This window comes from Aythya ferina (assembly GCF_964211825.1).
Source record: "Aythya ferina genome assembly, chromosome: 1".
Taxonomy (NCBI): Eukaryota; Metazoa; Chordata; class Aves; order Anseriformes; family Anatidae; genus Aythya; species Aythya ferina.
The window spans coordinates 193125250-193140142 of record NC_140296.1 but is presented as its reverse complement, the minus strand read 5'-3'; the positions used below and the strand labels follow the sequence as shown (position 1 = coordinate 193140142).

The window sequence follows — 14893 nt, the reverse complement described above, 5'->3', positions numbered from 1 at the left end:
CAAGAACACAGAACCACCTTCCAGCACACAGAAGTTGCCTTTAATTTTTCCAGAAACTTCAAGTATTAGTGTAACATGTAGTTCATTTTAAAAGCAAACAGATCTCACTCATGACCTATTACAGTCACAGACTCTACTTAAACAGGTGACTTACAAGCAAGCTGTAAACTTAGATTTATATTTTTTATGATCTGGATACTCCAGATGGTGACATTTTGCAAAAGATACTGGAACATAGACAACAATGGATTGTTTGAAATTAAACGCAGCCCTTCCTTCAGGGAAGAATTAAGTGGGGGCCTAGCAATGCTTAATCTCAAGTAGATACAGATGCTTACAAGTAAACAGATGTTTAAACAGCAAATCCATCCTTATTCACCGATGGAAGATGTTACAGATATCAAAAGAGTTATATTAAGAAACTAGCGTGTAACAACAGAAATTTTAAAAAATGAATAAAAAAAACACAAAGATGCTTTAGCCATGGGTTTTCTTTTCCCTTCTGCAGGCTGTAAAGTTTAGTTTGAGTTTACCATTTGGTTTTCACCACTGGTATTTGTAAGCCATTTCAACATTTGAAATATCACATATTAATAAAACTTCTTACACTGAAATGAAAATGTCACGTCCACTTGTTAAATCTGAAAATACACAACCACTCATTCCAGGGCTGGGAAAAGGGATTCTTAAAAGAGCACAGTGGCTGGCTTACACAGAAACTTCTGATTAAGACAGCATCATATTTGACAAAATATTTACTGATTTGAGGAACATGGAATACCAGATATAGTAAATGTATGCACAGTGGAGTGGTCTGGGGCTGTACTAAAAATGGAAAATAAGAATAAAATCAATTAAAGACCATAAAACTTTGATGTTTCCTACAGTAAATTCATACCCCTGAACTGATAGACATGTTATCTATGATTTTTCATGCACGTACAGTGCACACTAATGGGAATAGACTTGAAACATTAGGAGTAACATTGAAACAAACTTTAGTATTGACACTGTTGCACTGCAGTTACGTGTTTTTATGAAAGAAGTGGCCACTCGTTCTTATGAAAAAATGTAGTAAAAATAATGTAAGTAACAACAAAAACTAAGGAATTTAGAAACTGAAATAAAGATGCAGAGAACCTCAGACAGTGCTGAGGTCTGTGAAAGGCAACGTACAAAAAGAAGCATGTATCATAGGCTTGTGCAGCTATGAGAAGGAGAAAGAAAAGATACAGACCCAAATGTATTTAGTTGACATCAAATGCATGAAAGCATTTGAGAATGCGTAGAGGGGGAGTTTGCTTTGGTTAGGATGTTAGTTTCTCTTACAACTACTATGTATTAAATAAAGTTTCTTCTCTTATTCTTATAACTGGGAAAAAATAGGCATATAATATTTGTACACTTTTAATTGCAAAATGCATACATAAGCTATAGATAAGTGAGAGTTGAGCTGAAGACAGTAGCACATTTGGACCTGAAACAGACAGTCATTGATGACTTTTGTATAAACAAACCCCATAATGAAGGACTCATTCTTCAAACACCTCACAAGAACCTGGCTGAAGACTTACAGGATGCCATTCACCCGCAAGGACACTGCTGAACCGCACGCACCTTTGCAGTAATCTGCGGGATCCTCTTGCTCCTCATCGTCGGACCCTAGGATCTCCTCCTCTGGCTCTGGCGGGGCGGGCTCCGGCAGGGGTGGCGGCGGGGGCGGCGGTGGTGGTGGAGGTGCAGAGGGGGCTTTCTGCTGAGGCTCTGGCCTGGAGATGAAAGAGAGAGGACGCTTAATGAAGAGCTCAGTCAGCGGTAATCCAATTGTTGAGAGGGAAGGAAAGATGCTTTGGGAAATGCGAGTGAAGCACATCTCTCCTTATCTTTTCTATCGCCTTGCGATGCCCCAGGGAGGCACGGACAGAGATTCACCTCACCGGGCCAAAAGCAAGTGAATTTGGACTTGTTCACTGGAACAGCTTGCAAAAGATACAGGAAGTACATAATCAGATATGGACTGGCTTTTTCAATCCCTGCCGAGCAATTGAGGCGTTATGAGGTGTTATGAGGCGTAACTGAGGTGTTAGACCCATGTTCTTGAGCATAACCAAGAAGAAATGTTTTTCAGAAGACATCAAGATAATCAAGTCATTCAAAAGCTCTCGCCCGCTAGCTGAATGAAGAAAGATCTCATTAATACCCAGCAAGAAGCAATCTTCTAGTGACGCCAGCACAAAGCAGATGACTTAAAACACTTCTCATCTGTAGCTGCTGCCACGACTATGGAAAAATGTATCAGCACGCAAGATACTGAAAACAGCTATTAGTGAGAAAGAGAGAGAAATTAATCTCCCTGGTTAGCCCATGAGCACACACAGCACTCCTGAACATGCAGTGATTGAAAAACAACAAAAAAGCCACCACCAAGCAAGAGATGGTATTTCTATCTTGCTTCTTCAGTTTAGAAAACAAAACAAAAATAAATAAATAAAACCACCATGAAAACGAAGTATTTTGTTACTGAAAGTGTTCTATAGCTTTTTAGGAGAAAGATTATATAGTTGGTATTTCTAAACACCTACAAATTACTGACATTTTGAAATTCTGAGCGTTTTCAGTACATATAAAAAATGAAATCCAGGGTTGAAGCATATCTGTTTGTGTAACAACCAAGAAAACCTCCAAACAGGTTTATGCTGTTATTTTTTGTATTCATATTTCATACAAATAAAAAATATGTATTTGTAAAATGATATACTTGCAAAATGCACTTGCAAAATAACTTAAAGCATGCGTGCCACCAAAAGCAGCTATAATTTACATGTGTATCTACTTCAGATCCAAGCTGTCTCAAAAGTACCATATTAACAATATTTTATCATTCAAATAGCCACAGCTGAAAAAATACTGCAACTTGTTAGTATTTCATCTCCCAAAACTCAGATTCAAATGCTTCATTGATCATGAATAAAAACTATATTTATGTTTATACTGCTCCTATATTCATCCTTCTCATCACCCCCCCCCTTTTTTTTTTTTCCTTTTTACACGCTGCAATTGTTCAAGAAAGCCAGCATTTGGAGTAGACAAGTACACAGTTGGTCAGAAATAAATTCCACTGGCAAGATGCTCCGCCTGCACAGCAGCTGCTATTATGCCTTTGCTTTAAAGGACATTACTGGAAGTTGCACGCATACCAAATTTATCTGCCTGATACTTCTTTCACAAAATAGCATCCTTCCACGATTTCAGTAAATGGTCAGATTTTAAAAGGATTTTTGGAACTAGTTTATTATTGGAATACAATGGCTTAGGTTATGTCGAGGAAACTACAATCGTTCTGCCTCGTTCTGACCACGTTTCAATTTCATTATTTTGGTCACATAAAATGACACAAACGTGGCAAAAAATCCAGTAGCTTAGAGCAATGTGGTACAGGTCATTTCAAAAATCCATCGGAGTTGTGCTGATTTTGTCTTTTAAGCAAACAACTACTAGATCTATTTCTTCACATGATAAAAATAATGTTTTAAAGAGAATTGGAAGCATTTCTGGAATTGAGATTCACACACTTTGTCACTCACTTTGAAATAACTGTCAAGGAATACCAAGAATCTCCCTCCAAGAGACCAGAAGAAGGAATTTATTTCTAGGGAAATTGATTAACAAAACTGAGCTTCTTCTGAGTCTCAAGCTACTATATTTGATTTTGGTTTGCAAAGGGTTATTTTTTCCTGTCTACAATCCTTGCTGCATTCAGTACCCTGCCTGGCATTCAGAAGCATTTTCTTATTCTCCTTTGCAGACATCAGGAAGGAAGGGGGGACTTTTTTTCCTGCTGGGGTGATTTATGATTTTATCTGCCAGTAACAAACACTGAATTAAACTGAGAAGGATCTTTGATTTGCTCTTTTAGCTTTGCTTGCACCTTTGGAAGCAATTGAATGTTACGATGTGGAGAAGGGTGAAGGAAAGAAATGCCGCTACGTTACACCAGCCTGCCTGCTAATTCTGCATTACTGCCTTCTTTTGCCATCTGTTTGCTTTAGTTTAGGATTCTCTGCAAGGGACATTGTTGTTTGGTTTTGTTCACTGTTACGCTTCTGAGCTGCACGCAAAGATCAAGCCTTCAGCACTTGACTTGGCTGCTTAAATTCTGCCTACAAGTTCAGTAGCTCAGGCTAGCATCGCCGATGCTTGCTCTTCTGCCAATACACAACTTGACAATAGTGAGTTATGACATCAGGCTGGGAGAGAACTCCAGTTTTGCTGTTTCTTAATAGCCCTGTTATTGAATTGGAAATGTAAGATACTGTCAATGTTCCAACAACCACAGAAACACAGAATGATTTGGGTTGGAAGGGACCTTAAAGCCCAACCAGTTCCAGCCCCCTGCCATGGGCAGGGGTTCCTCCCACCACACCAGGTTGCCCAAAGCCCCATCCAGCCTGGCCTTGAACACCTCCAGGGATGGGGCAGCCACAGCTTCTCTGGGCAGCCTGTGCCAGGGCCTCAGCACCCTCACGGGAAAGAGCTTCTTCCTTATGTCTAATCTAAATTTACTCCTTTTTAGTTTAGATTTAGATATCTTCCTTCGTGATGTATGACAAATACACAATTCATTCAGCTCACACTGTGGATTTTTTTTTAGTACAGAACTGCAACTTGTTTAAATGTGAACTGATTTCTCATTGAAATGGACTTTAAAACATCTTTGACATGAACAATTGAGACATTAGGAAAGCTGTAATAAACACGCTAACCTCCATTTCCTTTTCAGAAACATCATTGTCTGAAACTATCATAACATAAGCTATGCAACAGCTGCCTTATTTCAAGTTATTTCTCTTCTTAATACCCCACCATGTTGTACGCAATGACGTGCATTATGTAACACACCCATGCAGAGGCATACCCTAAATCTATTTTTCTTCTTTCTGCAGTAATCACTTGGTACTCTGTGGTCTACCACTACTAGGTTATTCATCACCATCCGAGCATAAACACTTAATTAAAAGAAGATGACACACTATTTCTAGACTCACAATATTCTGACAGCGGGTATGCAGAGAACTGACCGTCTCCACAGGCTACAATGACAAACCTTACAATCATATTAAAATAAGCAATACAAACAATTAACAAACACTATGCAGGATGTTTTTATCTTTTATTTACTCATTTCTAAACACAGCACAGGCTGATCAAAATACAATGAAATCGTATTTTTAACCTCCTTTTAGAGGGAATGCTTCATAAAAGACAAAAGAAAAGCTGAAGCATTTCTCCTCTAGAGTGAACACAAAGGAATATATGCCAAAATGCTAAGTGGGGTCTCACAGCAAAGCAGTTGCCCTCTTCAAGAACCACAAAATTACTGACATCTGAATTTTACTCCTCCCTCCTGGCCACGTTGCTCCATGGTCCAGCTGGGGAACAGCCAACAGTAAAAGCAATCAGCGTAACATTAAAACCTGGAGATGTTGAAAAAATTGTACCATGACAAGTTCAGGAAGAGGTGTCCAGCTTTGTTGCGGTGGGTTGTTTTGCTATTCCTCTATTTCAGAAAAGGTAAAACAAGAGCAGCGAGGGCGATTAAAAACGCAAAACGCCTTCCATATGGGAAGCATCTGAACATACCAGAGCTCTTCAGTCAGGAAAACAGACAGCAGAGCTCTATAAAATCTTGAGAAGAACAGAGAAAGTGAATAGGAAATGACTGTTCACTGCCTCACCCCACACAAATGGAGCCAAGTTTGGAAGAAACACTAAATTAAAAAAAAAAAAATTTACTTCTGTGACGTGACATGAAAAGCTAAAGCCACTTTTTTCCCCGGATAGCATGGGTGAGAGAAGCTTACCTAGGCCCAAATAGGGGTCAGTAAAACTCCTGGAAGAAAGATCTCTTGATGGCTCAAACAAAGCCACCTTTGACTTGGGAAGCCCGAGATGGATGGATTTTGGAGAGTGTTCAGCACATCGGGGCCCGGCCCTGTGCTCCTCCTGAGGCGCCTGCACCTCAGGCCTGACCTGCAGCGGCCATTTCACCTCCAGTCGCTCCTCCCTGTGCCTCACCAGATGAGTCGCTGTCATGGCTAAAGCACAGCACAGGCTTCAGGCCTCTTCATCCAAAACCCTCATCTGGAGAAAAATCATGTTTTTGTTGCTACTATCAAGCAGTGAATAAGAATGCATTGCAGGCAGGATTGCTACGCTGTAAGATTACTTGAAGAAACCAGCATGGTGCTCTCCGTGGGGGACAGGCATAACCCAGGAGGAGACCTTCTCTGTGAACACTGTAGGCATGATGAACTACTCCATTTTTTAATTTAAAGACTACCTTCTGGGTAGCAGAACTTTAGCCTGAATGCAGCTAAAACCTGATTCTCCTGCCTTTAGGAGAGGATTGTCTCAGAAGAAAAACAGACTGAGTTAAATGAAGAACTACTGGGGGAGACAGAAATATATGAGATGATATGGCTAGGCTAAAACTACCTCAGCCTAAGGGGAGGACGAAACTTTCCTTAAGATTTACAGATGAACATATCCAGAGAAATTTATTTGCTAATAGAAAATGCAATTAAAAGGAAGTTAAATGACTCCTTCATATATTTAAATAAAATAAAACCTGGAAACAACTGTGTTCTAACAATATTATGAATCTCCTGACATGTCCACGGGGGCTCTTTGGGGAATTTCGAATTGAAGAGAAAACAAGGAGGCAGGGGGAGGGTAATCATCCGAAGAAATGTGCTGTAAGCCTCCTAACGCTGCGATGTGAGCTTTCAGAGAGCTGTGAGTGGGTGTGGGTCCATCTGGAAGGAGCTCCAGCGATGCTTCCCTCCAGCTCCAGAAGGCAAAATCATTCAGGGCAGGACTCTCAGGTGCTGCAGAGCTTACAGGCTGAAATCTCTGCACACAAGTCTCTTCCAGCTGCTATTAACTGCTTAAGGACTCAATTATTAAAAATCTCTTTCTCCTATGGCCAAATGGTGTCTGCTTTTCTAGTTGAACTCCTGCCTATTCTTTTTCCCAAATGCAGATTTAGCTTAATTAGACAAGGGCCTGCTAACAGAGAGCTCTGTGAACCTGAGAGAGCCTTAAATGAAGGTTTTCTAAATAAATGTATGCATACATCAAGCAAAAAAAACACCACACACCACACATAAGAAAGAAATCAAAACAACTCCTAAGCTCTTCTTCAAGGAAGAAAATCATTTAAGATGTAAGATTTTTAAATTGTTGTAATTATGAATAATTTAAAATTTTAACAATTATACAGTGCTTGTAATTTCATATTATAATACTTTGTAATTATGCCAGAGATTATTTTACTGTTTTTAGAATCAAAGACTTTAAATTTAGAAGGAAACAGGTTATAAAGAGGCATGTTTTAACTAACTCCAAGGAATTGTTCAAGTGAACTTCCTGAGACAGCCTAGCTTTAAGTGAAAAGCTCTACTTGGGTTCTTGTATCAGTGCAGACCAAGAACAGAGTTTCCAATTCTAGAATATCCATGCATAAAGAGAGACTGCTGGTGTGTCCCAAGCATGAAGCAGTTCCCACATCTGGTCATTATCTAACAAAATTATCATTCCTCCCGGGACTGTTAACATTTCTTTCAAAGGCAGCATTATAACTCACAGCATCCACCACTGCTCATGGAAACCCCTCCTGCAGCAGGGGAGGCTGAGACACAGTGGCTTCTGTAACCTCAAGACAGAATTAATTTTTCATTCCCTTTTCATGTGCTATCCTTCTGGAAGCAACCCTGGGCTTCAGTGTACACTGAAGGCAAAGTAAAACGCCAAGGAAGTCTGCCTTCTTCCTTTCAAAACAAGGGGTACTATAAATAAACGCCATTTCAAGCAGCCTTCTCATGCCTCCACCCCAGCCTAGCAGCAGAGTGCTGCTGCTGTGAGACATCATTTTTTTTCTGCTCCTGACCACGGAGTCTTTCCTTTTCTTTGCTGGAAATTACATGGCCACGAGGGATGACAAACCTGAACCCACGAGCTGAGCTTCTTGCCGTGTGCCCACGCCATCAGCAGATATAAGGCAAGGAGAGCAGGAGGAGCCCACCGCCAAGGGCAGCACTGATGGGAACCAGTCGCAGCCTGTGATTTTAACAAACTACACCTAACATGAAGCAGTAAGGTCTGTCTGCTTGGTGGACATGAGAGAAGCTGGCTTTTCTGGGCCTTCTGTGGGACAGCTACACCAACGTCCCAGAAACAAATGGTGTCAAGCTCTGAAAGTCAGTCCTCCCCCCAGTTTTGTTCTCAAAAAGCTGCAATTCTGTTAAAATATTCTCAAGGCAGCAAATCATATCTATCCAGGAAGCTTCAATCTTAACTGTACTTACCAGGTTTTCTTCTCACATACTGGTTTCTTGCAAAGTTCTGCCTTCCAGACCCATTCTCCACTACAGACTCTCAGAGGGGAAAAAAGTCAACAGTCAAGAAAGGGAAAAGATTCACCTTGTGACACAACCAGAAAATACCTAGCAGCATACTCAGCAGTTTACACACTGCCCATGTTTCTAGCCTCTGGTGAAGTGCTGTAAAGGTTGAGAAGGTTATTTTAAAAAATTGCACCAAATCCCTAAAAGACACGGAGGAGAAATCCTGCTGTCCTAACTCATGGGAGATGTACCGATCAGCAGAGAATGACGAGTTTCTTGTATGCACATTCTAACAGATGGCAAAAAGAAACCTCCACCTGAAGACAGACAAGGCAGCTCGCTCCAACAAAATTATAAAAGCCTAGTTAAAAAACAAACCAGTCTCATATCTCCATATGAAGCTTCACCTTCTCCGAATCCTCCTTTGAGAAGGTGCTTCTGCTGTCTCCCTGCGCACACACTTCCATTTCTGGCCATCTAGAAGACCTTAGAGGAAACACTGGCGTGCAGTGAAGGACACAGCCACTATTTCTTTGGCTTCTTTTTCCATATTACCGTGGTTAAGCTCTGTGATGGGTTACTTTTAACACAACGACTCACACATGTATAAATGGAAATTATTTTCTTTCTTTTTGGCATATTACATTGTAGTATTTAGCTCTTTACTTTCTGTGTCTCATTAAATTATAGTGTTTCTATTCTTTCTTTTAATAAGATATGATCAGAAAGCACGCTGCTTGTTGTTTCGGTATTTTACAGTTGCTACTAGCAACAAATTTGCAAGTTGTGAAGGGGTGGAAAGAGAAGCATCCTCTGCTCTCCAAAAGGGCTCCTTGCCCCTCTGGAAACAAGCAGATTTAACGGAATTGGCATCAAATCCCCTCACATCAACAACCCAACAATCCAAGCCGACAACTTCCATAGAGTTAATATAAACACAGGTGCACCACAAGTAAATACACGTGCCATTTACATGCATTATAAGTCAAACAAACAATTGTGATAATCAAACTGAGCAGAAATAAGTCAATAAATACAGCATTTCATACCCCTTTTTACCTGTTTAATGCAATCCTGACCTCAGGTGATCATCCCAATGCAAAAAAAAATAAAATAAATATTTCATCCCCTTGCTTACTTAATGTTTGGGAACCTAGTTCTATAGGGCAATGACATGTAGGTAAACAGACAAATGTTTTGGATGGGACAAACACTGGGGAATGTAACTGCCAGGGGGAAAATAACAAGAGCTCGAAGGGTAAGGTCACACTTGAGGTTACACAGCAGCCGGAGGAACCTCTTCATCTGCAGCAAACACAAAGCATTGCTGCAGTGATAGATTCTGAGCGCCACTTTGAACTCCATTGATACCAAACTCCACCTTGTTCATCTTGCTCTCCAGGGGCCAGAACAACACGGATTCTTTATAAAAAGCCATTATAACTCCTTTTCTCCAACAGATCACTTTCTTTCAACATAAGGGATTGATCTCAACCTTTCTAAAAACACACAACCCACTCCCAAACTTCCAAGTGCTATTAACTTCTCCTCCATGTAACTTTACAAGAATTTTAACCAAGTTCTTCTCAACTTCTGCTAATATTTTGTTTTATGAAAGTACTTGTGCTTGCATTGCAGTAACAGTAAATAATAATACAAACAAGCTAAATAAGAGCAGTTTAAATTAAACCTTTTAACCTTAAGTACAAATACGTCTATCATTAAACAAACTGTCAGGTTAAAATTCTTCCATTTGGGGTATAACATATGCAGGCAGAAATACAATATATGAACACATCTGCTTTCAGTCTCTCTCTACATATTGCTCATCGCATTAATTTAAGTATCTGCTTTCATAACAAATCTATAACATAAATCTATAAAAGAAGTAAATAGATTGCAACGTTCAGAAGCAGTCAGAAGAAAGAAAAAGGTAAAGTTACAGATGTATGTGTTTTAAGAAAACTCATTCTCATCCAAATACAGACAAGTAGTAAGCAGCTGGTTTTAAATCCAGCCTCAAAACTTTAAGGGCTGAACCTGTGCTTGGAGGTGAAAATTTTTTAGCATCCATTCTTCAATAGCTAATATTACTATAAGCAATAATTTAGGAACCCTGATACTGAATGACCATGCATAAGCTAGGACCAAGAAATGAGCAGCCAGTAAGCACAACCATGGCATATTCTTCCTGGTCTGCACAGGTCTACACACTATCTTCACTGAGCTTTCCTGCATCTGAGACAGTTTTCCAGCAAAAATTTCAGCAGGGGTGAAAAAAGGCAGCTGGCAACCTCTTCTGGACACAGGAATGTGACCAATCTTTAGCTCTGAGTTACGATCCAGAACGGTGACACCAGCCACCATGATTCTGGCTGTTAAATTTAGAGGCTGACTTTTCAGCTCCGGTATGTGGACTTTCACACCACAGCAAGGCTGACTCGCTGAGGCCTTCTTCGTTTTCTTGTCAGGTAGCGTGCCATGCCATTTGTAACTCTTCACTTGATGCTTCTCTCTTTTTGTCTTTGTAGAGGTGGTTGCAATTATTACTGTTCAGACACCTGGAAACACTTTTTATTTGGATAATTGCTTGATAAATTGATCTAGAAGAAAAACAATAGCTTCAGTTTCCAGGAAAAATAAATCTTCTTTTAAAATGCCTAGCTCTCAGAATGAATTTTCCACCTTGTTTTTTATACTCTCTCATGCAAAGTTAGAACTGATCTCTTGCCCAACAACCATCTGCGCCTCTCACAGAATATGGCATCTTCCATTTATCTGACGTAACTGCAATGCCATATGCTTCCCAAAGCAGCTGCATCCAGCTGCCTCTCCTGTGACACATTCCCTCAGTGCAGAGGTCATTATTCTTCCTTGTGCTGCTCACGCAATATTCCCAGGGAAAAATACCTTTCAACCCCTTATTCCTATCAACCACCTGTCTCATGGGCTGTAGGGCTCATTTTGGAGCTCTCCATTTTGTTTGAAGCTTGCAGCTCAAGGTCTGTTCCCTTGGTTGGACCTTCACCAAGTGGTGGTTGCCTCAGGAGAACCAAGGAAGTCACCCCAGTATTTTAAAGCCCTGTCCAGCCTGTTCAGCTGGCTTGGATGAGGCAGCTTTGGTTACCGTAAACTGTGATGAGGTTTTCAGAATCACTTCTGTGTCAGCAAGTCTGAGAGTAAGGGTTATCCAACCATCTGATTCATCCCAGCCTTGGCATGCTTCACCTCACGGCATGGATGCTGGTGACTCACTTATTGGAATATTCCTATTTCTAACAATAATTGCGATTCTGATCCATGGTGAAAAAAAAAAAAATATCAAGGAATCCCAGCTGTCGTGGAATCCCAGAAGGACATTGGCTCTCACAGAGAAGATTTAAGTGTGAGGATGAGCTTGCCTCCTGGAGTAAGATCCTTCCATATCCTTTGCCTTGGTATCAGAATGCATCCTGCACCATGTCAGCCACCTACAAGCCTCAGGAAAGGCAGCTCACCTTGCAAGGGTAACTTCTGAACCCAGTTTACAATACGAAGAGGACAGCAATTATTACTACTGGGAGTAATACTCCATTTCACCTCTTTCACACAAATAATCCCATCTCAGGGTTTATCAAAAGGACCACAGTGTCCTGAACATCAGCTAGAGCTGTTAGAAAAACTGAAGAATTTTCAGATTGCAGGTTTCAAAAGCCAGAGGTCAAGGATAATTGGCATGGCACAGTACAAGACAGAAACACACTGGCGCTGACTCCTAATGACAGCTAAGGATGGTGACATAGCTTCAAAGACATGGCATACTCAAAGCAGAAACCAAGGTCCAAGGAACACTGCAAGTTTACTGCTGACAAAAATGGAAATATTGAGTTTTATGGTGGTGGCACAGCTTCTGATCTGACTGGTGCTAAAACTAAGATCTGCTACATATGTTTGCGATGTATTGCCTTGACTTTCACTAAGCTGAGTCAGTGCCAAAGCTGGCTAAAGTCTACTCTGGCATCGGCTCAGTTATCTGACAAGCCTCAGTGAAGTCTTCAAGAAGCTATGTAGACGATCAGCAATAATGGATGGAAAAGAGCTGAGGAAAACTCTGAGCTGAATGAATGCTGTTTCAAGAGAGGAAGTGAGAGCATACTGGGCTCATCTCACTTTAGGTACCCATAATTACTACAGAGGTAAATAGATTTTTCTACTCCTGAACGAAGAGGTAGATTCAGGGAGTGCACACATGGGTTATCACTTAAAAGCAGAACTTTAAATTGCTAAGCCTCTAAAAAGGCGATAGCCAAAACACAAGCTGATAGCAAGATGGGATGGAGATACTCTGTTATAAAGCAAGACATCTTTAAATCATTAGCATGACGAGGCAGCCAAGCCTTGGACAGCTGTAAAATGCTTTTGAGCTTAATCCTGATTGATAGTGAGGGTGCCAGACATACAGAAGAGGCTAATACTCCTCTGTGAACATTTTATCTACTTGAATTTCTACAAAAGTCCCAGTTAGGATAAATCAGCTTCCTTTAGATATTTGACGAATTCCTGCTAGGCAACACCAGATAGAGAATAGCCGTGTGGTGCTAGGGGTGGGGATGATTCACTGAGATGCACGGAGCCTTTCACGCTTCTGAGGAATTCTGCTTCCAGCCGGGTTCATCTTTTCAGAAGGTTCTGACTTCCCAGAACATCCCACTTCTCCAAGGTGGAGTAAGTACTTTATGGTGTAGGAGGCTCAGAGAAATGCAAAGAGATGAACAATGTCCCACCCTAGTCCACTCAAAGATGAAAGACGAAGTGGAGGCTTCAGAATTCCCTTCCCTGGGTGACTCCTGGTACCCAAATAAAATGCAGTATTTCTAGGAAGCTACCCGATACCTTTCAATCATGCCTTCCTTAACAAAGGAGAAGAACTAACTGAAGATCTCATCAATGTAGATTTAATTAACCAGAAATATAACTTTTAGGGAAGCGTAAAAGGCAGCCAATTTTTTGTTTATTTTAAGCACAAACTTCACCTTCTTTACCTCTGAGTGCTGTCCCAGTTGATCCCCATCTGAATTTTCACAAGTACATAGAAGACACTTCATAAAATGGATGTCTCTGATTCTTCCAGTTTCATCTGACTTTCCCTTAGGTTTCTGTGCATCAGCTACAACCATTTATTGAACAAACATTAACACTTAATAAACACATGGTAAGCAAAATAAATAAATAAATGGAGAAGCAATGGTGTTAAGCTGCTGAACAGTCGTCAGCAAATAAGAGGCACGAGAGCCTGGTTTCCTAATCATTCGCCATGCCAAGGGGAAAAATAAAAGGAGTCAACGTAAGAGGTCTCCTCATCCTTATGATGCTAAAAATAGAAAAAGATATAGTAAGTCCCACTGAAAGATAACAGGAGGTTGAAAGAACAAACAAGAGAGGATTTTCTTTTGAATACCCACAGAAAATTAAAAGCAGAGGGATAGGATTGCCACAAAAAAGAATGAGATTTATCTGGAAGTCCTCACAGACCTCTGTGAAAATAATTTTAAAAGAGTGGAGAGGTGAAAACTTGCCTGAAAAGGCTAGGATTAAGACAAAAATCGGTCTGTGTTGTCCCTGTTTTGCATCAGTGCTAAGCTCCCCTTGCTTTCAGTACAGAAATTCCTCGTGATTTCCATGTAAATCTATCAGCAATAATTGTGTATTTAACAGTGCTTTTCTGTAACGTTAGAGAAGCATAATGAAAATCAATTTCCTACTGCAAAGAGCAAACAAGAGGTTTCCATTTCCACTGTTACACAGATCTACCTCTTCAACAGATTCATAATCATTGTTAAATGTGTTTTTTTTGTGTGGTTTGAAACATTTCCTAGCCAAAAATGTAGGTCTGCATCTCTTCCCTCGCATAAAACCACCAAGCACAGGCCCGTGTCACCCTCCTCACAGTGCCGCGTGGTTGCCATGGAGACCGGCCCTGCTTCCTGCTGCCTGTGTGAGCAGGGAAAGAGCTTAAATAATATTTATGTAATATGCAGCAGAGACCGTATATACAGGATCTGTGATTTTATGGGAGGCCTGCAGACTGGTTAAAGTGGCTTCAAGAATCCGTGGATTGTTTCATTCAGACATTCAAAGTTTATTTATATTGCTAGGCTCAAAATATATATATATTACCACAGGGAATATATACCAAAGCAGAATTTGCTATATTCTTTTTTCCTTGTTTTCAATCAAAGAGACAGGTGGGCTCCATACTTTCTAAGAAAATAAAATCCCATGTTCTTGAATGTATGTCCTGTGAAGGAAAATAGAATTTGATTTCTTCCTTAAAGTGAGACACCCCCTACATCTTATTCCCAAAAAGCCCTAATAGATGACTAACAAAGACTTTTTTTTTTTTGGTAGCAGACTGATTTTGAAACAAAGGAAGGCCAACCTAACCTTCATTATTTGCCTTATTTTAATAAGTGACATGTGTTTCTTCTGTCAGCCCCCCGCCGCCCCCT

At 40.4% G+C, this 14893-nt stretch overlaps 1 protein-coding gene across 7 annotated transcripts in view; it reads right to left on the bottom strand.

Moving 5' to 3' along the window:
• SRPK2 (SRSF protein kinase 2) overlaps nt 1-14893 on the bottom strand; it is a 142145-nt gene that overhangs the window by 42232 nt on the left and 85020 nt on the right. For all 7 annotated transcript variants that reach the window (XM_084510464.1, XM_084510460.1, XM_084510459.1 and 4 more), the window contains one exon: nt 1618-1769. In XM_084510464.1, coding sequence (XP_084366590.1) covers nt 1618-1769 — 152 coding nt within the window. The remainder of the gene's footprint in view (nt 1-1617; nt 1770-14893) is intronic.